Raw genomic sequence first — 27,341 nt, 5'->3', positions numbered from 1 at the left:
CATGGTGTATTGCAAGACCTCTTTCAGATTTCATGAGTCACATTTTAATCTTGCTGCACGTGCATTTAATTCAAAGAAGCTTTCAAAAAAATGAAAAATATTGCCAGAAATACATTCAGTCAAGCTTCAAAGTACAAGATAGTCCTCATCTGGCATCCTGAAAAGTTACGAGCCGGGTATCATGAAGAAAGAGGATAACAACTGCTTTCAATTTGCAAGCTCATGCTGGAACAGGGGAGCATGCATACTGCAGCAAGCAAAGAATTGTTGACAAAGGTTACTTTGACTGTAGAAGCAGGCAATAACAACTTACCCTTTAATTAATGGAGTCCTAGGCCAAAAAGTTAGCATAAGTTTAGGTGCGGATATTTCTGTCCAGGGAGGCTAGCTTAGCAGGACTCTTTGAGGAACTATCAGACATTGTTTGGGATATCATCGGCCTTAGTGAGATTAGAACTGGTGAGGCTTATACATTGCTGAATAACAGCCATGTCTTCTGCCATAGAGGTCTCCCAGATAAGCAATACGGGGTGGGATTTCTAATCCATAAGCACATCGTGAGCAACATTGACGAATCCTACAGCACTAATGAGAGGGTAGCAGTAGTCGTAATCAAACTTAATAAGAGGTATAGATTAAACATAGTACAAGCCTACGCTCCTACATTCAGTCACGATGATGAGGAAGTAGAGCAGTTTTATGAAGATGTTGAATTAGCAATGAGAAAAGTGCAAACTCAGTATACTGTAGTAATGGGCGAGTTCAATGCAAAAGTGGTGAAAAGGCAGGCTGGTGAACAAGCAGTTGGCAACTACGCCATCAATTCTAGGAATGCTAGAGGAGAGATACTGATAGAATTCACAGAAAGGAATAAGCTTCGAATAATGAACACCTTTTTCAGGAAGTGTAGCAACAGAAAATGGACCTGGAAAAGCCCTAATGGTGAAACAAGAAATGAAATTGACTTCATATATTCTGCTGATCCCAGCATAGTGCAGGATGTAGAAGTGATAGGTAGGGTAAAGTGCAGTGATCATAGGTTAGTGAGGGCTAGGATTCACCTCAATTTGAAGAGAGAAAGAGTAAAATTGGTCAAGAAGAAACAGGCCAATCTAGAGGCAGTAAGGGTAAAAGCAGACAAACTTAGGCTGGTGCTTGCAAACAAATATGCAGCCTTAGAACAGAGAGATGATGATGACATAGAGCTAATGAATGAAACCGTAACGAGGCTGGCTTCAGAGGCAGCAACTGAAGTGGTAGGCAAGGCACCAACCAGTAGGCAAGCTCTCCCAAATAACAAAGGACCTAATAAAGAAACGACAAAGAATGAAAGTGTCCAACTCAAGAGATAAGATAGAATTCGCAGAGCTGTCAAAACTGATCAACAAGGCAAAAATAAGGGATATTCGAAATTATAATGTGAGAAAGACTGAAGAAGCCAGAAGAAATGGACGCAGCCTGAAATCGGTGGGAAGGATACTTGGCATAGGGCAAACCAAGATGTATGCACTGAAAGATAAGCAGGGTAATATCATCAGCAATCTCGAAGGTATAGTAAATGCAGCAGAATTATTCTATAATGACCTGTACAGTACCCAGAGGATTCAGGATAACTCCATTCGAAACAGTAATGAACAGGATAATGAAACTCCTCCTATAACTAGCGATGAGGCCAGAATGGCCTTGTAAGACATGAAACGGGGAAGAGTGGCAGGAGAAGTTGGAATAGCAGTCGATTTATTCAAAATGGACTAGACATAATGCTTAGAAAACTGTCGACTCTCTATACGAAATGTTTATCGACTGCAAGGGTCCCAGAAAACTGGAAGAGTGCAAACATTATACTAATCCACAAAAAGGGAGACATTAAAGAACAGCAAAATTATAGGCCTATTAGCTTACTATCAGTATTATATAAAATATTCGCCAACATAATCTCCAATAGAATAAGGGCAACACTGTTCTTTAGTCAACCAAGGGAACAGGCAGGTTTCAGGAAGTGATACCCTGCAATGGATCATATCCGTGTCATCAATCAGGTAATCGAAAAATCCACAGAGTATAATCAGCCTCTATATATGGCTTTCATAGATTACTGCCATCTGCTCTGCCATCTGCTAGCCGCCTGGTTAGCTCAGATGGTAGAGCAGCTGCCCCGGAAAGGCGGTGGCCCCAGGTTCGAGTCCTGGACCAGGACGAATTTTTCTTCAACTTTCAGGCTTTCCTTTCGTGGAACTCGTATGGGTTTCCTTTGTAGCAATTGCTACGAACGGGTGGATGTCTGATTTTCCCTTTATTCATTACTTCTCTCCACCTTGTGGGTTTCCGCAGAACTACTACGTCAAAAAGGCATTTGATTCAGTAGTGATACCAGCAGTCATAGAGGCATTGCATATTCAAGGAGTAGGGACCGCTTATGTAAATACCCTGAAAAATATCTACAGAGATTCCACAGCGACCTTAATTCTGCACAAAAAAAGTAGGAAGTTACCCAATAAAGAAAGGGGTCAGACAAGAACACACAATCTCTCCAATGCTATTCACTGAGTGTTTGAAAGAAGTATTCAAGCTATTAAACTGGGAAGGCTTAGGAGTAAAGATCGACGGCGAATAACTCTGCAACCTTGAGTTTGCCGATGACATTGTTCTATTCAGCAACGCTGCAGACGAGTTACAACAAATGATTGAGGACCTTAACAGAGAGAGTGTAACAGTGGCGCTGAAGATTAATATGCAGAAGACAAAGGTAATGATGAATAACCGGGCAAGGGAACAAGAATTCAGGATCGCCGGTCAGCCTCTAGAGTCCTTGAAGGAGAATGTTTACCTAGGTCAGTTAATCACAGGGAATCCTGATCATGAGAAGGAAATACACAGAAGAATAAAACGGGTTGGAGCAGACATTGTCAGCTCCTGACTGGAAGCTTACCATTATCATGGAAAAGGAAGGTGTATAATCAGTGCATTTTACTGGTGCTGACATATGGGGCAGAAACTTGGAGACCGACAAAGAAGCTTGTGAACAAGTTAACGACCAGTTAATGACCGCACAGAGAGCGATGGAACAAAGAATGCTAGGCATAACCTTGAGAGACAGAAGGAGAGCAATTTGGTTCATAGAGCAAACGGGTGTGGCCGATATTCTAATTGACATTAAGATAAAAAAATGCCACTGGGCCGATCACGTAATGCGCAGTTTAGATAACCGTTGGACCATTGGGGTGACAATGGGTACCAAGAGAAAGGAAGCGCTCTAGAGGAAGTCGCAAGACTAGGTGGTGAGATGAAATAAGGAAATTCGCAGGTGCTAGTTGGAATCAGTTGGCGCAGGACAGGGGTAATTGGAGATCACAGAGAGAGGCCTTCGTCCTGCAATGGACATAAAATCGGCTGGTGGTGATGATGATTTCTAGCAGCAACTGGTGGTTCAACTGCGTTTGCAGGAGGCATGGGCTGCAATTTTGTAGCGAAGCCTTTTTCTTGCGCCAATGCCTTTTGGCGCTTTTCACATTTGTGAGTGGCCACGTTTGACTCGCACATTTGTCTCTTCATCACTCACGCATGCGAAAAGTGCCGAAAGGCCTTAGCATCTGAAAAAGGCATTGCTACAAAATCGCACCCGTGGCTTGCTCTTCCTGCCCATTGCTGAGAAGGTTTCAGCACTTCTTTGTCACCCAGAGCCAAGCAGATTCTGTGTTTGATATTGTTGTTCTGTCTTAAAATGATTTGTCATTTGTTTTTAGTAACAGACATCGGATAATTCAGACACGTCATTTAGGACCATATTGTTGACACAAACTTTAAATAAGCCAAACAAATCTTCATTGCAAATTTTAATTGGGCTCATAGGAGGCTATTATTTTCGTGTGTGACCTAGTCATGGTTACTCATAGTCAGTAAGGTAGCGCTGAAAGGAAGTGGCACTTGTGTTGATCATTGTCAACAGCGGTAAAAGATGTGCTTAACTGTTATACTAGCTGTTTACTAAATGTAACATTGTGTTAAGGTGGGTAATTGCTTAGGAAGATAGTATGCTGAGCGAGTTGGTAATGATTCATGGTTTGAAAAGGCAGGCATAAAGAACACGGACGAAAGAGGAGTGAACAGGACAACACAGACGTCAACTGTCAAAGCATATGTTGCACAGTGGTGGAAAACGTGTGCACACGCATACATGCATATGCGCGCATTTATGCATGCTCTGGGGAAATCAGCACCAACTCAGTCAATAATGGACACACGTGCACTCTCAACAGGTATTAGTTCAGACTTGATGAGTTCTCTTTTTGAAGGAGAACCAAAGGCTGGCTAATGCAATTACTGATAAGGCATCCCTTGACCTTAAACTTAAAATGCACTTATTCATTCCTATCTGAATAGAACTTTTCATCTTTAAAATTGGCATTACATTTACATTGGCAAGAGTGCAATGAAATGTTAGATGGAATTCCTGTGATTAATGACTGTTTGGGCTCATTTAATGCCTAATTGAGGCGCTGGCTCAATTGGCACACGTAAATGCAGCCACAACTAACTGGAATTTTATAAGATACTCCAATGAGGCTTTCTAAAAGCTCAGGTGTACATCTGGCATAACATGTTGAGTCATATTTTTCTGTTCAGCTGCTCTTTATTTCTTTAACAGTAGAGCATATCTTTCCTTATTGCCAGCAGTAAAAGCACTGTTGACCCTGAAAGAACTAACTTTCTTAGCGTGTGTCACAGTTCATGTAACATATACCTTTTACTCTGTCCTTCTTTCACTTTATGGTTTCTGTCAGCTTGTATGAACTAGAAGACATGCCGTAACTTGTAAGTTTTTCTTAGTCAGTGTATGTGACAACAAGAGAAAAATCTGCTTCTAATGAATTTGTACCATGCCTACTAAAGCTGATGTTCGTCTTGTGCACATGCAACTTACTGAAAGAGAACTTGAGGCACCATGTGACTATTTAGTTCTTTACTACTTAAGGGTAGATGCTACCGTGATACCAGCGTGCCAATATTTATGACATTTTATTAGATAAATAAATTTACTGTTATTAGAATATATTTGAAAAATTTATTGCTGTAGTGCAAACTAAAAAAAAATTGTCATGGTCATCACATTGTGCAGCTCAGCATGTCAGCTTGGGAAAGTTATAATTTCAAAAATAGTTCAGATGTTTTAATTTTTTCTAAATAGATACTTTGTAGATGGCCCATAGTACAGTATAAGGGTAGCTGCTTGTCATTTTATGTTTTTTGTGAACATTACATCATTTAAAAATGAAACTTTGCTTTCTTGTTTTCAGTGTATGTCTGAAGTCAGACTTTTTATCTCTTCCAAGCAAACTAGAAATTCAAGTAGTCTGTAGCCTTGTTTCTTACAAACCTTAAATGAAAAAAACATTTCGAAAGCACGTTTTAGAAACACAAGTGCAAACTGAAAAAGGTCATTTAACCCTCTGTTGCATGAATTACAAAAAAGTCATTCCAAATATTATTTTTCAGCTTTTATTTTTGATCGAATGAACAAACACATATACAAAAAGTTTCAGAGTTATAACGACTGTATTAATAAAGATACAGCTTTGTGCCAAATATGGCACACCATGAAGATGGCCGAGAGGTCTTGCTGCCACGGGCGAAAAACAAAGCTTCACGGACGGTGGTCTTTTTAGCGCAATGTCTGGAATGAAATGAAACAGTTGTTTGCTGCGTTCAGGCACAGATGAATGTGGCACTTCCTGCATCTTACCGACAACTTCTTTGTGCAATATGGCCACTTATATCTTTGTCTCCTCTCATCGAATTCTGGCCAGTGGCCGACTTGGTCCGATCGGATGTCTTTGGGTGGCATTGCGGCAGCTGGTCACCATGCTTTTTTGACTTGAATCTGGAATCCAATGTCCTGACTAGAAGGCCTTCCTGGTCGCTTAGTTGGGTAGGCACTTGTCATGCGAGGTAAGGCATTCTGCAATTTCTGTTTTGAATTGAGCCAGCGGTACTACTTGTTTCTTCCCAAGCTGCTCCTGCACCCTCCTGTACAATAGCCATGCTTCTACTACTGATAAGTCTAGCATATGCGTAAAAATTGGAAAGTACCATTTCTTCGACCTGATATGTATGCAGTAAAGTCCGAGCAGTAAAGTCCGAGCAGTGATTCCATCAGGAGGTCTATTGTAGACCTTTACTATGATGGGGCAATCGATTTCACGAAACTCCTTGGCGGACCTAAACGAGTGCTTAGTCTTTTGGGCTGGATCTCTCCCAACAAAGCTCGACAGAAATGTCACGGCGCGGTTATGGTACCAACGCACACATGATAGATAATGCCACATCATCTATCGTGCTTGTGAGTTCCTCTGAAGCACCACGTCCTTTACATTTCAGTTCCTTCTCGCTTTTCAGGTGACAGTTTGGTAGACGATTCGTCCTCACCGTACTGAGCGACAAAATTCCGACTTGTGATAGAGTGACCTGCAGCTTCGGGCTATTGAACAGATGGCGGCATGTTACCATTTTTTGTCTTTCAAGTTCATACTGTGCCAAATATGGCACACACCGATTTCAGGTTCTCTGCTGTAGTTGCGGACGAAATTGAGAAAACTAATACCGGATTTGAATTGATGAGACCATAAAATATGCCAAAATAATTTTTCTATATTTCTGCGGTGAAAATGTTCAGTGAAAAAAAATACCAATTGCTTGTGTTTGTCCCTTCCGAGTTTCACTTCGCTTCCCAAAATCTACTTCACCTCTGTTTTGTGTATCGCTCAAGAGATAGCAGCACTTCCCCATAATAAGTGCGCATAACTATGAGAATTACTCTGACGGTATCATATTCTCAACCAGGCATCTCACACACACAATAAAAAATGGCAACCAGTATGTGCTAAATATTGGACGTCATGCAATAGAGGATTAAAAAATTTCATTGCATGCTACTTTATTTATGCACAATAGTGATCACTCAAAAGGCCCATGCTGTACATGTTAGGTTCTCTACCGAACATTGCTCAGTGGCAGCTACTTCAAGCTTCTTGCTTCAGTTTTACAGCTCTCAAGAGCGTTTATCTGAGCTCATGAGATGCTTGTCTCTTAGCTTTTTGCTGAACAGGCTTCCTTGTCCGCAGTTCATATTCCAGCTCCAGCTTCTTAAAAACTCTTTTTACTGCCTGTATCCTTGTGGAACTGAAGCACGGTTAAGATTGCTGCAGTCTCGACCTTTCTTTCAGGAACACAAACTTGGTCTTCAGGCACTTCTTCTAAACTAAAGCATTGAATGATTTGTTTGCATTTTGTGGATGTATCTTGAGATATTATGCAAGGAACTCTGGCCCACTAAGCTTGTTATGAAGAGGCATAAGCTCTTTTGTAATGTATCTGCTGAATCCTTGGTGATGTTTCCTAGCACTGACAACATGCTAGCATCAACTCAGGTTTGGTGTTGATTGTAATCAAAGTATTCACCAATTATAATCTGATTATCATCCACCAATCTAAGTTTCAGTATTCCTTTGCCAGTTAATTCAGTCTTGCCACAATTGAAAAGACACTTTCTTTTTTTTCTGTCCTTCCACCAAGGTATCCCTTTCAGTCTGCCACTCAATTCCAACTTGCCATGACTGAAAATATTACTTTCCTCTAGCACTTTTCTTGTGAGTTGTGCTGCAGCCTCAATAGAGCTCTTATGGCGAAAAGGCAAAAACAATTACCTCTAGAGTGAGGACTTTAATTCTGCATTCATCTTCTTTTGTGCTCTGCAGCCGTGTTTTGACATCAATGTTCGCAGGCATTTTTTCCGGCGAGTGTGTGCCACTGTTGTGGGAAACAAATTTTTTTTTTTTTCTACAGCACCGATAGTAGTAACCAAATTTGGTGAGAAGCTTCTTTATTGATTGAGGACTCCAAAACAACATCAGTCTAAAGATGCATATTTTTTATGAAAGTTCAGCAAGGTTTAGATGATGTTCAACAGTGTCACTGTCATGAATGTAAATGTACTCCAAGTTGTCAAGATGAATTTCTATTTGGGCATAAGAATGAATAATTATGTCCTATAGTTGAGGTGTGCCATATCAATAATTGCATTCGCACATGCATTAGCCAGCCTTCAATTATCCTTCGTAAAGAAGAGTTGTCATGCCTAAACTGACATGTCGAGTGTATACAGATATCATGATTGATAGGTTGGCACTGCCTTCACCAGACAATGCAATGAGTTTCTCTCTGATTGATAGTATTCGTGTCATCCTTCTTTCCCTTTTTTTTCTCAGCTTTCTGCGCCTGTCTCCTCAAACTATGGTTATTTTCCACAATTTCACATAAGCATTACCTGAATAAACCACTAATTTTATTAATGCTATCCCTATTACACCTACTTCATAATTACACCTTTGTGCTTTCTCATATAGTGAAGCAGTAATTCTGTTTCTCTTTGCAGATGCAATTTTCTGCCCCTTCCTTTAAGCCATCCAAAATTTTCAATGCAAATTTGCGTATTTCAATCAAAGCTGAATATTTGGTAAGAAATTCAGGCTAGCTATTTTGGTGTGATAACTGAAAATGCTGAACCCTGGATAAGGGTAATAAGGTGTATGTATTTGTGCATGATATTCTAAAGGCACTATGTATTTCTAATATTCTGTACGAATGTGAGATTGGAAGACATAATTTCTTTAATTTCTGGGGTTTATGTTTCTACTGGCCACTATAGACTCAGCCCTAAGATATGGAGGAACTTTATTTATTTAGGTGTGTGGATAATGCAATAGAATATCCCACAATGGGCAACTACAAGACAGTGCATTTTTATTTGTTGAATTTAACTGTTCACAGCAACATTTTAATCTTGCAGTCTGATCTAATGTAGTTGTGCCCACAAAAGATTGTAGTGGAGGTTCCTTCCCAGATAGTCACAAACATACAGTAGATGTACCGGATTGATCCAAACATCCAGCAAAAAATGGAATGTCCTATGGGCATCCTTTACATGCACATAAATCTAAGGGATGTATAATGGCATCAAAGTTTTGAATGTCCAGTGAACATCCATTTAGTTCATTCATCAGATGTACAGTGCACAAAATTTTGGATTTACATAGAACGTTTCTAAAAACAGTACTTCAGATGTACATTGCACAAAGCTGTAGATGCCCATGGAACCTCCATAAAGTTTGTACTTTAGACGTGCATTGTAGGCCCCCCAAAACTTTCGCATTGTATACGCCCTTCTATGATTTTGACGTGGACGATGCTACGCAGTTGGTGCCTATAGTTGGTGACTATATATATATATATATGTTGCGCTGTATCATCAGTTCACATATAATGGATGTTCATGAGCTGTCCCATTCTTTTGCTAAACATTGGTCGACCATTGCTACTTCATAAAATGGATGTTTGCGCAGAAAATGTACATTTTTTCAGTACAATATGCACAAGCAGTGGCCAAGGCGAAAGAAGAATGTATGTGCACTCAACACTTTCGTGTTGTAGATTCTGAGTTTCGTAGACTTCTTAGTTTCCAACTTTGGAGAAGTGATTAAAAAACAAGGTACAGTATATTCAGCAATTAACTGATATATAGCAGAAAAAAGGTGAAAGGAAATTATATGAAGGAACTCTACTTTTGTTAAGCACCACCTAATGTTTTAAAATGGCGACAAACTTCATGTGTGCAAGTTATTGCGTGGCTTCCGATATTTGACACGCAATCTCAAAAGCCATGTGTGTCGAATTCAAGGAGCTGGAAGCATGCTATAAATGTCGCACTAAATGAAAAATGATGTTTAAAGACGTTAGAAAAGTTAAATGATTTAAACAGATTTTCTGTAGTATTATTGTCCAATTATCAATTAGTCTCACAGTTGCGTGCTTGTCATACGTCACCATAAGCTGTGGGGTTCTCATCCGTGATCTTGGGACAAAGGGACGACAACACAGTTAGTGCAAACAATCACAAAGGCATTTATTGCACCTTTCATAGACTAATGCTTGCTAGCCGAGTTGCTATCCACAAAACATGCCGATGGACGCGTGACAAATCACGAAAGTCTGACTCACCGTGACCGGATAGCAAGCGAATATGTTTGCCCCATACTGGACACCAACGCCTGGTTGTTTGCGCGTATGGTCACGTGAACATTGGTGCGTTTGAACGATCGTGTTCGTCCATTCCGGGATAGGCCTCGCGAGACAGTGTTGCAGAAGAAGCATGGATCGACATAGAACGTCCGCGCCGCTTGCCGATCCCGAGCCAAAAGGGACGAACCTTGTCCTTTTTGCACCCAAGTAACCCCGCCTTTAGGTGGCGTTAGCAGAGCAACACTCACGCCATCTCTCGTACTACCCTGCAAGCATACCGACCGCCGCCGTAAAGCCACGTGGCAAAGCCGGATTACAGGAGATGGGAGCTATGCGAAAAGACATATGCATGCCCACAAAGCGCAGCCATTGCCATGGCACAGCAAGCACGTATGCGGGCATGTGTGAGCTTGTGGTTCGGTGCTGGCACTGAGCCATGGTCTTCTATGCCATGCTCCCTCAAGGGCTGCAGAAGATAGCAAGATAGCACGCCGCCCTTTCCTTTCTCACAACGAACCACTTTTACATTGCAGTGCTGATGCTGTGACACTTCATTTCTCACCATGTCTGTAGTGGTGTCTGGTCGTCAGCAGGCATGTGCTTTTCGAGGTATGTCAACAGTTTGTTTTTGTACTTTCTTCTCTTGTGTGCTGGTAATGAGGGCTTAGCATGGGCCAGAAGAGCTGATGTACAACACAAACGCACAATGGTTTAAGCAGTGCCCTTCAAGGCATGTCAGCGGTGTTTCTTGTTGGAATAGTATTAAACTAAGCCAATTGGTGCATGGCTAAGACGAGTTTGAACAGCTGAACTGCAACCCTAAACAAATGGCAATAGAGAAGCGACGTTCTTGTCTGTCTCCCTTTGTTCCGTGTTACAGTTCATCTTCTCATACTCGTGTTGCTCTTTCTTGAGCTGTGCTTCTTGCAGTCCACAGGTTTTGTGCAGAATGACATAATGGTTTTAGTGGTTCTGGCACACGTTTTTGATAGCGGTGCTCAATGTTGTGAGTTAGTCCCCATTCATGCATTGCTTTTGTTGTGTCTGCCGGTGGACGTCTCGTGTAATAAGGACTGTCTGTAGAGCTAGGTGATCTTTCGTGCGCTTTGTTGCTCTTCTGTATGTTTACATAGCTCCTGTGTATAGTGTGCAGTATTACGTGCTTGTATCATATGTAGGCACAAGCCATGTACTTTCATGTGTTCTTGAACAGTCAAAACTTCTGCATATTATATAAAGATGTGCATGCTGTGTTCTGCTACTTGCAAGGACAAATTTCATTATCAATGCTACTATTTAAGCAGATTCCTTAGATCTACTTCCATGATAAAGGGAGATGCTATAGCTGTGGATTTATATTCTAGGATTTTAACCTAATTACTAAATTTAGAGAAGCTGTAAAGCGGTCACTTTAGGTGTCTTAAGCTGCTTTGTATGTCTTACCCCCTCATTCATAAATGTGCCTTAACTTGAAGCCCATGCTTGATTTGGTCAAGATAAAGGCCGATGCGAATGCACCTAAGGAAAGGCAATGAATGTCTTGGGCACATTCACACCTGTCCTTATAGTGGCAAAGTCAAGCATTGGCTTCAAGTAAGGGCACATTTGTGAATGTGGGATGAGTACTTAATAAGCGATGTGTTTGCACAGTCATAAAGATTCTGTCCTCTTTTTCATGTTTAGGGTGCTCAAGCCAACCAGCAAGAGAGTGATCTTCCAAGTTTGATTTACCCTCCAGCCTCGCATAGCATTGTCCAATGTGCCTTTAGGAGTGCAGACAAATTTTTTTCCTCTTTTGAAACAAGTGGTGGTCTAACTTGTAATCACAGTAATGACTACAAGGCTAAACCTCACTGACTTCAGCGCACACACACACACACACACACAAAAAAAAAAAATGTTTCCCTTCGAAGTGGCAACTTTAAGATGAGCACTCACTGCAACATGTTTCCTTGGTGTTTTCAACATGTTTTCAAAAATGTGACAAATGTAGAATCCTGTTACCTGGTGCCAGGCTGAGTGTATGGAAATCATTGAGACAGTTTTTCCGATTCGATACTGCTACAAGTGGCTCAGCACTCTCATGGTGTGGTCTGGTGCCACTGCACATGGTTGACTAGCGCATACCAAGTGTACTGTGGTACCAGGTAACCACTAATTGCAATTACATTGACATTCCTTATGAGCCATGAATCTACACACGAATTGGCTGTAGTCTAACTCACATGAAAATGTGGTATAGTTATTCTACTCAAATAAATTATAGAGCATACCATTGTTGTACTGCATGCTTACTTATTCAAGAAAAATGAGGCAACAATTAAGATACTTCCTAAAACAGCTTTGTGCCATTTGCAAGAGTTTTCATTTCTAAGAGTGAGAGCAATATGTTAAAACTTCTTTTTTTTTTTTTTATGCGGCAGCTGGTGTCCATGATTTTTCTCCTTTATGGAGAAGCTAATTTGGCACCCTTCTGCTGCAGGAGGATGCCTGCTTCTCTTACGCAATTTATCATTGTACTAACGTATTGGTGGTTTTCAGATTGTTTTTCCTATAGGATATATTTATCTTTTGGGCCTTCAGCTGTTGCTCTCCTTTATGTTTCACTACGTTATTTCTATTCTTTCTTCTTCTTTTTTTGCTGAGTACAAGGCTAACCAAATAGTGCTTTGATGTTTCCATTTGTGAATTCGGCTTTTGTTTTTGTTCATGAAAATTAAGTCTCATAATGTACCCTTTGTGTTTTATTTTACTAGACAGAGTGCAGCTGACACTGCACTGTTGCTCACCTAAGAAGAACTTGTCTCATTTTTTATGAGTTAACTAATCCTTTTCAAGTGTTGCTTTTACTGTCTCATTCTATTTATCCTTTAGTATGTTTATGCTTAGCTGTTATACATGTGATATTTTTGTAGCGGTTTGTGTGTTAAGTGCTCACTGTGCCTTTCAGAAAACAAGAGATGGCATTATATTGTATTTTTAGTGTCCACTTTATTTTCATAAGACAGAGGCAGTTTTTCATTACGTGCAGCAATTTAGTTTGTCTGTAATGTCTGCAGTCTGCCATTGTATTTCACTGCATACATTGTGTACATCATTACAGACTTGTCAAACAGTTTATGCCTATGAGAGGTTTCACAATAAAGATGCTGGTGGTGACAACTTGAGTTTTTCTTGGTTAGTAATTATGGCACTTTGATTTGTTGTCCCAAACAGTCCAGGACTGTCCGAGAAGCTGCGTTGCCAACGCTCGCTGGCTGTAATAGTATCTCAAGCAGTATGGGGCAGTCTGGAACAACAAATTGAAGAGGCCCAGTGCATGCATGCATGACATATGTCAGAAACAGCCAAAAATAGTACAAGTTACATCCAGTGGATGTCAATGTGAATATCTATTAGATGTTGCGGGTACAGCCGTACATAGTACAGTGGATGGCCTCTGGACGTAAGTGTGGTTAATATGGATATCTATTAGATGTAATAAATGTCTACTGGATGCTGTAGATATCTATTAGATGTAATAAATATATCTGGCAAGATGTTGTGGGCATCTATCATGTCAATCGACTGCAAGGGTCCCAGAAAATTGGAAGAATGCAAACATACTAATCCACAAGAAGGGAGACGTTAAAGAATTGAAAAATTATAGGCCCATTAGCTTACTCCCAGTATTCTACAAAATGTTTACCAAAATAATCTCCAATAGAATAAGGGCAACACTGGACTTCAGTCAACCAAGGGAATAGGCAGGTTTCAGGAAGGGATACTCTACAATGGATCGCATCCATGTCGTCAATCAGGTAATCGAGAAATCCGCAGAGTACAATAAGCCTCTCTGTACGGCTTTCATAAATTACAAAAAGGCATTTGATTCAGTAGATACACCAACAGTCATAGCGGCATTACGTAATCAAGGAGTGGAGAACGCTTACGTAATTACCTTGGAAAATATCTACAGAGGTTTACAGCTACCTTAATTCTACACAAGAAAAGCAGGAAGATACCTATAAAGAAAGGAGTCGGACAGGGAGACACAATCTCTCCAATGCTATTCACTGCATACTTGGAAGAAGTGTTCAAGTTGTTAAACTGGGAAGGCTTAGGAGTAAAGATCGATGGTGAATATCTCGGCAACCTTCGGTTTGCCGATGACATTGTTCTATTCAGCAACAATGCAGACGAGTTACAACAAATGATTGAGAACCTTAACAGAGAGAGTGTAAGAGTGAGATTGAATATTAATATGCAGAAGACAAAGATAATGATAAATAGCCAGACAAAGGAACAAGAGTTCAAGATCGCCAGTCGGCCTCCAGATTCTGTGAAGGAGTATGTTTACTTATGTCACTTAATCGCTGGGAACCCTGATCATGAGTAGGAAATTCACAGAAGAATAAAAATGTGTTGGATCGCGCATGCGGCAGACATTGCCAGCTCCTGACTGGAAGCTTACCATTATCATTGAAAAGGGAGGTATACAATCGCTGCATTTTACCTGTGCTGACATATGGGGCAGGGACTTGGAGACTGACAAAGAAGCTTGAGAACAAGTTAAGGACTGTGCAAGGAGTTATGGAACAAAAAATGCTAGGCATAACGTTAAGAGACAGAAAGAGAGCGGTTTGGATCAGAGAGCAAACGGGTATAGACGATATTCTAATTGACATCAAGAGAAAAAAAATAGAGCTGGGCAGCTCATGTAATGCGCAGGTTAGATAACCATTGGACCATTAGGGTTACAGAATGGGTACCAAGAGAAGGGAAACGCAATCGAGGATGACGGAAGACTAGGTGGAGTGATGAAATTGGGAAATTGACGGGTGCAAGTTCGCTTGGGAAAGCGTACATCCTGTCGTCTTTCATGTCCCTGTCAATCCAGCGCTATGACTTCAATTGATGCTAGTTGGAATCTGCTGGCGCAGGACAGGGGTAATTGGAGATCGCAGGGAGAGGCCTTCGCCCTGCACTGGACATGAAATGGGCTGATGTTGATGATGATGAATAGATGTTGCATATATCCACCCCTGACATTCCCATAATGTACCACTTACATATTCTGGATGCATTTGCAATGGTCCATAGTACATCCATATAGCGTTTTCCAGATAAAATCTGGATATCTAGTGGACGCACTGAATGTCCAAGGTGTACCATATTATGCACATCTAATAAATGTGTCTGGCTATCTGGGTTGTTAGTGCCAGTCATCTTGGATTTAAATGTGTACTTCACATTGCTACCTCGTGGTATTCTTGTCATGTAAGCTCGCACCAATGCGCCATACATTTTGAAAGCTCCAGTACTTCTGCAGCTACTAAAGTAAGATAATATACCATTTTGGGCAATGATACTACCACATAAGTATTGTATATGCTAAATTTCTAATCTTCCGTTTGTCCTACTCTTGATTTTTATCACGGACCAAGGAGTCTAACACCCGCCGTGGTTGCTCAGTGGCTATGGTGTTATGTTGCTGAGCACGAGGTCGCGGGATCGAATCCCGGCCACGGCGGCCGCATTTCGATGGGGGCGAAATGCGAAAACACCCGTGTACTTAGATTTAGGTGCACGTTAAAGAACCCCAGGTGGTCAAAAATTTCCGGAGTCCCCCACTACGGCGTGCCTCATAATCAGAAAGTGGTTTTGGCACATAAAACCCCATATATTATTATAGAAGGAGTCTAACGTGCGCAAGTCAATGGGTCTCTTGAAACCCAGTGGCGCAATGAAATGTGAAGGCTCCTTGCGGGCTGCGTTGCGATCCCGGACCGCACAGGGGTCCGAAAAAGTGAGGAGCAACGGCCCGTCCCAGGCACTCACTCGTTGCCGGGGTGGAGCGAGAGAGCACACGTTGGCACCCGAAAGATGGTGAATTATGCCCGGGCAGGACGAGGCCAGCGGAAATTCTGGTGGAGGTCCGAAGCGATTCTGATGTGCAAATCGGTCGTCCGGCCTGAATATAGGGGCGAAAGACCAATCAAACCATCTAGTAGCTGGTTACCTCCGAAGTTTCCCTCAGGATAGCTTGCACTCGATGGGAGAGCAGTCCCACCTGGTAAAGTGAATGATTAGTGGCATTGGGGTCGAAACTTCCTCAACCTTGCTTGCTGTATATTGTATCTTACCAATGCATCATATTTAAAGAATAATAAACTGAAACTGAAATCTATTCTCAAACTTTCAATGGGTGTACGGGAGGCCTACTGGGTTGAGGCCTCCCACTGCGATGAGCGTGCCAATTGGGCCACTTATGGTAAGCAGAACTGGCGCTGTGGGATGAACCAAACGCCAGGGTAAGGCACCCGAGTCCGGACACTCATGAGAACCCATGCAGGGTGTTGGTTGCTTAAGACAGCAGGACAGTGGCCATGGAAGTCGTAATCCGCTAAGGAGTGTGTAACAACTGACCTGCCGAAGCAGATAGCCCTGAAAATGGATGGTGCTCTAGCGTCGCACCTATCCCCGGCTGTCGCTGGCAGAAAAGCACGAAATGTGGGGGTGCTAAGCCGCGACAAGTGGAACATTTACTGTTCCACAGAACAAAATAATATAGAACATTTAAGCATTTAATTTAATCAGATGAACACATGATATTGTACCTTCTAAAGACCTTTATTCATTGCTTTTTAAACTGCCTTTTCTTGCTCCAGAAGCTGAAAAAAATGCTACTGTATTTAAATGCAGCCTAACTGCTGTAAAACCTATTCGCAAGAAGGATGTCACCCTTTCCACCTTCAAAGTGTAATTTCCAACATCCCCCAACAGCTGCCCATGGCTACAGTTTGGTTCTGATGCACTGGCCATGTTTCACTCTTGGAAAACCCAGCTACAGTATTTCATCAATCTGTTGCGTCGGTTATCTTTATTGTGATAGCAATTATATGGACACTCCAGGTGAATTTCTGCCATCATTGATGCCGTGATGTTTTGTGTAAAGTCCAAGTGCAATTATATTGTGGCCGCTCGCTGTATGCTGTAGGTGTGAGGGAGAGCTTGAGAAGGTGAGCCAAGAAGGATGGTGGCTTGATGTGGTGGTGTCTTCTTGCGCGCGCAAGGGATGGAGGCAGGGTGCATACTGTTTTCTCAAGCACGCTAGGAGGAGTGGGGGGTTGAAGGGGGCAGGTTAGTGCGCATCTCCTCTTCTGCTCTGGCTGCGGTGGCTGAGTGAAGCAATTAATCTGTGGTGGGTCCAAAGGCTAGGCAGCTCGATAGGTGAAGGCTTTGTATGCTCTGTATTCTTGCGAGCCTAGTTTGCATTGAAGCAAGAGGCAGCACGAAGGGGAATCCACTCGCTGCTGCTGCCACTCTTCGTCACACCAGCGTTCTGACAGCGAGTGACAGCGTTCGGACAGCGTTCTGACAGTGTGACAACATGCTTATTAAGTTAGGAAACAAATGTTTACAGCAGTTTATGCAACTGATAAAACTACTAATTTTAGTTCGTATAGCTGTCTAATAATTTTCTATTACAATCAGTGCTTTGCCTTTTGGGTGAAGCTTCGGCTTTTGATTAAATTTAGAACCACATTAAGTTCGCTTTTTATGTATTGCAGCACATTAAAAAGATACCTTTTGAACTTGTGAGATGATGCCACCAAAATTTTTATTAATTATTGTGTTCACAGCTGTCTCGCAGAGTGTTAAGTATTGGAATTCACCTTACTGGAAAGCCATCACACAGCTTCATTTTGCTTGCTTCTGCCCTCTCCTTCTGATTTCAGATGTTTCCGCTGGAGTACTTTGTTAGCAAGGAGCTGCTGATGACAGAACGCAGCTACAAGAAGGACCTGGAAGTGGTAGTCGTGGTAGGTGATATGCTTCACTGTCTTTCGCATCCAGCCCCCATTCTCTGCACTTACAGCCACTGCAGCAACATATATGTGCAAAAATGGCAACAAAGCATATTATCAATCAATCAGCCTGATATGATACTGATCTTGAGTGACTAGCTTATTGCCATAAATGTTCATGCTCTGAACTGTGATTGTGAAGCTAGTCTACAACATAGCTATTTCTTCTGATTTTTCATAATTTTTACGTTAATTCTTTTTTGTCATACCTTTTGTTTATCTAAAACTGACTGTATTAACATAATGGCTGGCCTTAATTCAAAGGACAAGGAAACAAGTTTTATTTAGCATTAGCTCAAAGGTCATTTATGTGGAACAAGAAAGTTAGGGTGTTCTCAGAGCTGTACTAGGAGCTGTTCCTTTCTGGAAAAAGCCAAGAGTTGAATAATTGAAATTTATTATTACCACAGCAAAGTATTGCAACTACATTGTGTTTTACATGTTTGTTAGGAGCTTTTCAGTGTTTTTTTTTTTAAGATGTTTGAAAGCACTGAAAGAGGGGCCCTGTGGGGCAGAAGTCAGTTAACAGTGGGATTTTGAAGTATTTAGTATTTCAATGTCTTCCAGATATCAATTTTCCATTTCGATCACAGGGATTTTTAAAATGCTACAACCTAGAGGAAAATGTGGAGCTGCCATCTATGCGAGCTTTTGTCTGTGGCATGCTAGCTTCATTTGAATGCCAAGATAAGGATGGTTCTCCTTGTCTTGTGCATGGCTTGGCATAAAACATCGGGGCTGTGCAAAGCGTCCTTACAATTATGTCTTCGGAAGTCCCTATACATTCATCTATTACCTTGGCAGTCACACAGTTTTTGAATTAGGTTAATATAATATTGGCATAATGTTGACCTAATGGTATCATGGTCAGTGCACCTTTCAGATATTTGCACTTGAGATTTTCAAAACTGTTTTTAGATGGAATACTTAAGAAGGCTTCAGTGAGCAGTAATATATTAGCATATAACCCCTGCGCCAGAAGCAAATTAGAGAACACATGAATCTTGTGAAATCTATGCAAAAATTTGGATAGCTTGCAAATTTAGCATTTGCAGAAGAAAGCTGTAAGGTATTTTCAGAAAATATAGGAGTCTTTGTCGCATTTCATGCGCTGAAATAATACTACTACATTATAAAAGAAATCAGTCAGAAAAATTAGTTTCTCATAAAAAAATTTATTCAATTTTTCATGTCTGCAAAAACTGCCCTTGCTTTGCTTTTGCTTTCGTGCTGAATGTTCCAAGCTGAACAAGTGTTTTTTTAGTGTGAGCTTTGGTCATAATTCTTATCAAGGCGTCGAACCAAAAAGTTTTGGTTTCGATTCAGGTTCAGGTTTAGACTTCTGCATATTTTCTGGTTTGGTTCAGGTTCAGCTCCAGGGCAAAGATATAATGGTTCACACCGATTTGAACCAGTACTTATGAGTTCATAAGGACTTGAAGTTTAGAGGTTACTGACATAATACTTTTGACTATATTGATATTTTAATGCAAAAGCATTATATGCCCCATTACGAAAAAATTCGTCATGGCGTGACCTAAAGATGGTTCCAAAAATGACCGACAGTGCAGACAGTAAAATCACTATAAAGAATGCTTGAATTGACATAAAATTTCTCGGGGAGGTTCCTCTAAGCAAAGTCAATTAATGGCCTTGATAAAAAAATTTGCATATTTCAGTCTGAATGGGAATCGAATCCAGGCCTCTGGGTTACGAGATTAGCACACTTCTCCGATTCCACCGTGGCTGCACAGTTCTGGCTGACTAAAGGTGTGCCTTGTGTGTGCGTCATTGCAAATGTCATGTTACAGCCACCTGGCTGACTAAACATGTGGCCAAGTGCACGCATAATTGGCCACGTGATAGCACAGCCATTGGAGAGGAGGTGGCACCACATCATGAGTGTATAAAATGAGTGCATTCATGACGTTCCTAGGTCTAAAAACGGTATAACGCTTTTGCGTTCCCACATGTAAACAGTCTTAAGCGTCTCTGCTGTTTTTTTTTTTTTTTACGTTTTACGAAGGTCCTAGATCTCAAACCCTAGAAGAAATAATAGCCAGCCTCAGAGCACTGTAAATAATTTGTTGTATCAGCTTTTCTAAATCCAGTTTCGATTTGGTTTCTACTGTGTTGTGACATCACGATGCAGTATGTGGTCATGTGGGAGCAGGATACTGCAGCATTTTGACACTGGCCCCAGTTTGCTCGGTTGCCTGCTATGCTGCTGCATCGGCCCTCACAATGAGTAGCTGCGTACAAGGCGACTGCACTTTTTAATAATAAAGTGCATTCTAAAGTCACTAAAGTTTTGCCATTTATTCTGTCACATCAATAAAAAAAGTAGCTGGCCACCTAATAAATAAATTTGCCAGTAATTTGAAAAGAAAGTCGTAAATCTAGAGACAACATTTTTCACTATGGGAACACTGGTCTGCAGAAGCTTATTAACAGTTTGTTGAACCTGTTCGAAACAGTTCCTTCAATAAGTTTTGGTTCAGGTTCAATTCTAATATGGCAAAAAAATAATGGGGTGGTTCGGTTCCAGTTCAGCTGAAGAAAAGAGTTCAAGCTCCGATTTTTGGTTCAGTTTCAGTTCAGTTCATCACTCTGATTCTTATTGTATATAACTCAGCACCACATAAAGAGCACTTAGTATTGCAATAATTGACTGCAATGGCTATATTGCAGAGCTTCTTAAAGGGAGGGGCACTAAAAAACTATTTTATGCTTTGAATAATTGTTTCTGAAAATTTGGATCAGGCGTCTACACCACAAAATGCTAGTTCAAGGATTATTTAATAATATTTTTTGCAATAAAGAGTGACACTGAAATTGCATCTTCTACATTCTCAAAAACGTGTAATAACTACTTGCATTTGTTACAGTATATGCCACTGAAGCCACATAGTGCCTTCAGCTTGCCTCAGCTGTTTTACAAAAGCTTACTAGTAGTGTCACCCAACAAAAGGCTGTGCAGGGCTTTTGCATGCATATCAAGTATTCCATTCTCACAATTTAATCTTACTGAACACCACAGGCTGGCATTGAAGATATATACACATGGGAACATAGGCTCCTGTGTGCTTTCTTCTGTACTGGTGGCTCTGCACTCTTGTTGCTTGATTTTCAATGTGCCTCGTGTCTGGTCAGCTGATAGTGCCATGTAGAGTGCTGAACTGTGCTGAAGCAAGCCAGGCCATGTTTTGCAGAAAGATGCTGATCAGAGACTACTTAAGAAACCTATTGTTTTGGCTTGTTTATATTATTTTTCAGGTATGAAAGATCCAAGAATTCAATCAGAATGCATTGAAACACGATAAATTTTAATAAAATGAGTGTTCTCATAAAACCACATGTGCTGTAAACCAATAAAGTTGATTGAGATAGAAGGAAGTTATATTTGCATAGACAAAATTTATATAACAAAAGTTTTTATAACTGACATAATGTTTGCCCTTGCTAACAGTTTGGGCGTTGTTTTAAATACTGTATCACATTTCCGAATTTGGGGTATAAATAAATATTTTTTAAAATTTTTTTCAGTAATTGTAGAGAAATTTGGAAGTACTATTGTGCAATTCAGGCTTTGGTTCTGACTGAAGGCACTTGTCTCTTCATGTGTCCCCCTCTGACCCCCTCCTTTCTATTGCTGGGCACAAGTCTCAGCTTAATTTTCTACATTAAGTTATCTCTTTAGTTTATCTTGTTTTCATTACAGTAGCTCTAGACAAGAATGAAACAGGCTCACCTCTCTTTGGGTCACTTTTATTCCTTTACTGTCGAGAGCCTGTCTTATCTTCCATTTAACATTGACAACCTCTTGAGAAGTATCCCACTGTGGAGATTCAAGTGCTTTTCTTATCCAACTAAAATTTGGAAAGCATTGATTTTGAAGACTAGTTGTAGAAACTGCTCACAGTGTAAAACTTGAGAAAGTCGTATTTTACTTGAAAAAAAAAAGCAGCATGGTCTGTATCTGTTATGGGCTGCTAGAAGAGATGAGTGGCAAAAGCGAAACTGTATACTTGAGATTTGCCTGGGATGCATTTTTGGAGCTGTGTACACTTCTTTTTCGCAGGCCTTTCGGGAATGGGCTGAAAAACTTGGCTCATCTGAAACAGCCTCACTTTTCTCACTGCTTGCACCCATCTACAAGCTGCACTGTGGTCTGCTTCATGAACTTGAACAGCAAATGGCTTCTTGGTGATTTCAATTGCTTTTTTGTTTTCATTTATGCAGACTGCTGCCTTGGTAAATCGCTGCCACATTGATTACATTAGAAAGCACAGTTCAGTGTTGGTCGAGTCACACAGCTGTGCTACTGTGCCCTGTGAACTTATTGAAACAATACAATGCACATAATTCTCTCATTGTGTCTGTCCCTTGTCTGCAGTTTAATATTTCATTAGTGCCATGGCATATGTGAGCATAATTATCTACAACAAAACTTAAAGTGAATTACCTAACACAAAAGTAAACTGCTGCAGTTACTGAAATTAATAGAGTAGAGGTATCCACAAAGTAAGTTCCAGTTTATTTCAAATGTATAAATTTTCTAGTTTGGGCTACATCTCAAGTGCACCGCAATTTCTTGAACAATTTTTTGAACGAATTTCATGATAGAAAGAGCTGCTCAAAAGATAGCATGTTGCAGACAAATGAAAGTGATGTTATTAAAGTCACTCTAACACCTATTGTTGACATAACTGCCATAGCATAAGACGTTCATTGAAAAAATATTACAAATGAACTAATTAGGAAGGACAATAAAAAAACGACACTTCTTCAGATTGCTGCTAATGGCATGCCATTGGTTTCATCTGCATAGAAGGCTTCCATTTTTCAAAAAAATACTTGGGCTCCTATCCACGCTGTGAAGGCGGTTGGACAGCGAAGCTATAAACGACACCTAGAATGATTACCCATTGTGACGTGGCTTGAAACTATTTACATGGTGACATTGTACATGCACTTTATCTCATTATTAGCCAAAGAAATTTTAATGGCCTGCGACTTGGCTTGCATTGCTACTTCGTGCACCTACAAAGAGTGGACCAAAGACAAGTGAAATGCACTTAACCTGTAACCACAGTACCTAGAACCACTTAGAACCACAAAGCAACTAAATCCAAATCCTGTGTCAAGTCCTAAATTTAAAATTTGCACCCTTGAAACGATTCATTGCATTGTACCTTTGTCGCTTGACATTTTAGGCTCCGCAACATTAATCATCATCCTGCTGTACTTGGCCCTTGTGCTGAGCGTCCTGGACATGATGTCCATCCATAGCACAAGCACGACGCCGTTGTTCACATTATTATCTCTCTTCTCTTTGCCGCTCCTCGTATGCACTCTGCTCTTTAGGGGTCCTCACTATACGTGGCGTTACCATAGCACTCTCACAGCACAAATGCAGTGCCTCATTAAGTGGGCCCTCTTTATATAGTGGAACCTTGTTTGTAGGATTTGGAAAAAACATTGAGAAAAAATGTATTAGCAGGGAAAACGTATGATCTGAAGTAACGAAAAAATTTGACAGGCTCAATTATTGTTTACATCTACGTAATGCAAAGCGTCGCTCGGATCGTTGCGCCACGAGAAACTGACGTGTAAAGCTGGTGGTGCTCTGGCGGCCCCGAGACGCATTTTGTTATTTTCCTATTGCGGGGTGTTTTACTAGGGTGATGGGAAACCGAAACGAAATCGAGCTGGTGGGAGACGCAGGATGCCACCAAAGCGAAACGTGATGCCCACATCGTGCCGCCTGCAGCAGGCAACAACAGCATGTTTAGATTATGGCTTACTAAAAGCATGCAGTTGCTGGTACTGGAATATGAAACTGTGCGCCTCATCATTTTCATGCGAGATGGGTGGCTATATACTGTTTTCGATCGCGCAAGTCTCGCACCTTTTCTTGTTCACATGGGATATAGCGGCTGGAAAATGCATATGATTGCGGTATGTGGCAGGAAATGGCACCGCATTTCGGTTATCGTCTGTTAAAAGTGTGCGCTACACTTCCGATGGCACCACGCGCTGTGAAACAGATAGGCGAATGTGCATATCGCGGTGATAGCTGTGAATGCCACGTATGACGACCGAGAAGATTTGCTGGTACCGAAGTGTGAAACTGCTTGCATGCCAGTGTTTTCACATGAGACGGGCAGGCGAGTATTGCGGCGAAGCTGCCGCGGCAGGCAGCTATATACTGTTCTCGATTGGACTCGCCTTGCGCATTTTCTTGTTTACATGGGATCTAGTGGCTTGGAAACGTATTGGACATTTGCAGTTCGGCGATGTACTGAACATTGTTGCCGAAAAATGGTGTTTTCTGGGAACATATGAACTGGTGAAATATGACTAGGTATAACTCTATTGGGTAATTTTTTTGTGTTCTCGATTGCGAACATCGGTCCTGAGAAAACGTATGTAACAGGAACGTATCAACGAGGTTCTGCTGTATATGTAATGTAGTAATGTCACATCCTGTATTACAAAATGTGTGTTCACAAGCGTGCACTTTATATTTTATAGGGATATTGACGTCACACCCCCTGTTACAAGCAGATGTCATTATCCATCATTCTGTGCTTCCCATTGTTAACAACTGCCTTAGTATCCATCGTGTTGACTTGAGATGTGTTTTATGCTTTTCTTTATCGAAACAACTTATTTGGTATGCACTGTATGTGGGAACAAGAGATGAAATTGATTTCATACTCTCTGCTGGTCCCAGAATAGTGCAGGATGTAGAAGTGATAGGTAGGGTAAGGTGCAGTGATCATAGGTTTGTGAGGGCTAGGATTCATCTCAATTTGAAGAGAAAAAGAGTAAAATCGGTCAAGAAGAGACAGGTCAACTTGGAGGCAGTAAGGGTAAAAGCAGACAAATTTAGGCTGGCACTTGCGAACAAATTTGCAGCCTTAGATCAGAGAGATGATGATGATGACATAGAGCTAATGAATGAAACCGTAACGAGGCTGGCTTCAGAGGCAGCAACTGAAGTGGTAGGCAAGGCACCAACCAGTAGGCAAGCTCTCCCAAATAACAAAGGACCTAATAAAGAAACGACAAAGAATGAAAGTGTCCAACTCAAGAGATAAGATAGAATTCGCAGAGCTGTCAAAACTGATCAACAAGGCAAAAATAAGGGATATTCGAAATTATAATGTGAGAAAGACTGAAGAAGCCAGAAGAAATGGACGCAGCCTGAAATCGGTGGGAAGGATACTTGGCATAGGACAAACCAAGATGTATGCACTGAAAGATAAGCAGGGTAATATCATCAGCAATCTCGAAGGTATAGTAAATGCAGCGGAATTATTCTATAATGACCTGTACAGTACCCAGAGGATTCAGGATAACTCCATTCGAAACAGTAATGAACAGGATAATGAAACTCCTCCTATAACTAGCGATGAGGCCAGAAGGGCCTTGTAAGACATGAAACGGGGAAGAGTGGCAGGAGAAGTTGGAATAGCAGTCGATTTAATCAAAATGGACTAGACATAATGCTTAGAAAACTGTCGACTCTCTATATGAAATGTTTATCGACTGCAAGGGTCCCAGAAAACTGGAAGAGTGCAAACATTATACTAATCCACAAAAAGGGAGACATTAAAGAACTGAAAAATTATAGGCCTATTAGCTTACTCCCAGTGTTATGTAAAATATTTACCAAAATACTCTCCAATAGGATAAGGGCAACACTGGACTTTAGTCAACCAAGGGAACAGGCAGGCTTCAGGAAGGGATTCTCTACAATGGATCACATCCATGTCATTAATCAGGTTATCGAGCAATCTGCAGAGTACAGCAAGCCTCTCTATATGGCTTTCATAGATTACAAAAAGCACTTGATTCAGTAGAGATACCGGCAGTCATAGCGGCATTACGTAATCAAGGAGTGGAGAATGCTTACGTAATTACCTTGGAAAATATCTACAAAGGTTTACAGCTACCTTAATTCTACACAAGAAAAGCAGGAAGATACCTATAAAGAAAGGAGTCAGACAGGGAGACACAATCTCTCCAATGCTATTCACTGCATACTTGGAAGAAGTGTTCAAGTTGTTAAACTGGGAAGGCTTAGGAGTAAAGATCGATGGTGAATATCTCGGCAACCTTCGGTTTGCCGATGACATTGTTCTATTCAGCAACAATGCAGACGAGTTACAACAAATGATTGAGAACCTTAACAGAGAGAGTGTAAGAGTGAGATTGAATATTAATATGCAGAAGACAAAGATAATGATAAATAGCCAGACAAAGGAACAAGAGTTCAAGATCGCCAGTCGGCCTCCAGATTCTGTGAAGGAGTACGTTTACTTATGTCAATTAATCGCTGGGAACCCTGATCATGAGAAGGACATTCACAGAAGAATAAAAATGGGTTCGATCTCATACGGCAGACATTGTCAGCTCCCGACGATGGGGCGGAGACTTAGAGACTGACAAGAAGCTTGAGATCAAGTTAAGGACTGCGCTAAGAGCGATGGAACGAAGAATGCTAGGCATAACTTTAAGTGACAGAAACAGGGTGTCTACCAACCGGGAAAACCGGGAAAACCGGGAAAACCGGGAATTCTCAGGGATTTTGAGTAGTCTGGGAAAAGTCAGGGAAAACTCAGGGAATTTGGGCATCTATCAGGGAAAATTAGCGGCAATTTTATTGAAAGCATCGAAAGTCGCGGTAATGCTGGCTCGAGCAACAGACATGAATCGTAATGAATCGTCTTTGACACCCTTTCGTCGGCTGGAGGAGTTGCCAGTGTGCACTCAACGACCGACTTTGCGGATTCCCGATAATTTGGACGGCTTCGCGGCACCGCCACGTACCCCATAGAGTCAACTTATCAGAACGTGTGAAATTTCGTACGCAAGAACTCTTCGCCGTCCGATTTTCCGGACGTTTTGCCCTGACCGCAGGTCCGAAACGGCAATAATCAAAGGCACCACCGCCGCCGTTTTGGTTACTTTGACACCTCGAACCGGCACTCTCGCACGCGGATCCGCTGGCATCCGTTACACCACTGCGGCAACGCTAGGCCTAGCTGCTTCGACGTTCGCTATGAAGCTTCTTGCCGTTGGGGGCCGAGTTTTTTATTAAAAGAATTAGCTGCTGTCAGCAACGGCACGGACTCCGCCTTTGGGTTCCTCGCGATTGGCTTAGAAACTTAGAAAACACGGCGCGCTGCATAATGCCGGTTCCCGAAGGTTAGCCTCGTCTCTGTACAGGAATGTTACGTGGTGAAGCATGCGCAAAAGTATTGCAGTGAAGCATAACAAGCGTGGGAAGGGGCTATTGCCACGGAAAACAGTATGTATTCCTTAATTATACACACGTGCACCCGGTATTTTCTGTCACAGTACGTGCGCCGATATGCCTAATATGTGTACCGACAGGCCTTCAGAGTG

General features: G+C 41.4%; 1 protein-coding gene across 3 annotated transcripts in view; it reads left to right on the top strand.

Annotated features, from left to right (window-relative positions):
* Cdep (Chondrocyte-derived ezrin-like domain containing protein) overlaps positions 1–27,341 on the top strand; it is a 231,451-nt gene that overhangs the window by 123,772 nt on the left and 80,338 nt on the right. For all 3 annotated transcript variants that reach the window (XM_075679830.1, XM_075679829.1, XM_075679831.1), the window contains 2 exons: positions 17,793–17,876; positions 22,003–22,127. In XM_075679830.1, coding sequence (XP_075535945.1) covers positions 17,793–17,876; positions 22,003–22,127 — 209 coding nt within the window. The remainder of the gene's footprint in view (positions 1–17,792; positions 17,877–22,002; positions 22,128–27,341) is intronic.

This window comes from Dermacentor variabilis, chromosome 2, assembly GCF_050947875.1.
Source record: "Dermacentor variabilis isolate Ectoservices chromosome 2, ASM5094787v1, whole genome shotgun sequence".
NCBI classification, from domain to species: Eukaryota; Metazoa; Arthropoda; class Arachnida; order Ixodida; family Ixodidae; genus Dermacentor; species Dermacentor variabilis.
The sequence above is the reverse complement of the archived record's forward strand: the minus strand, read 5'-3'. Positions and strand labels throughout refer to the sequence as shown.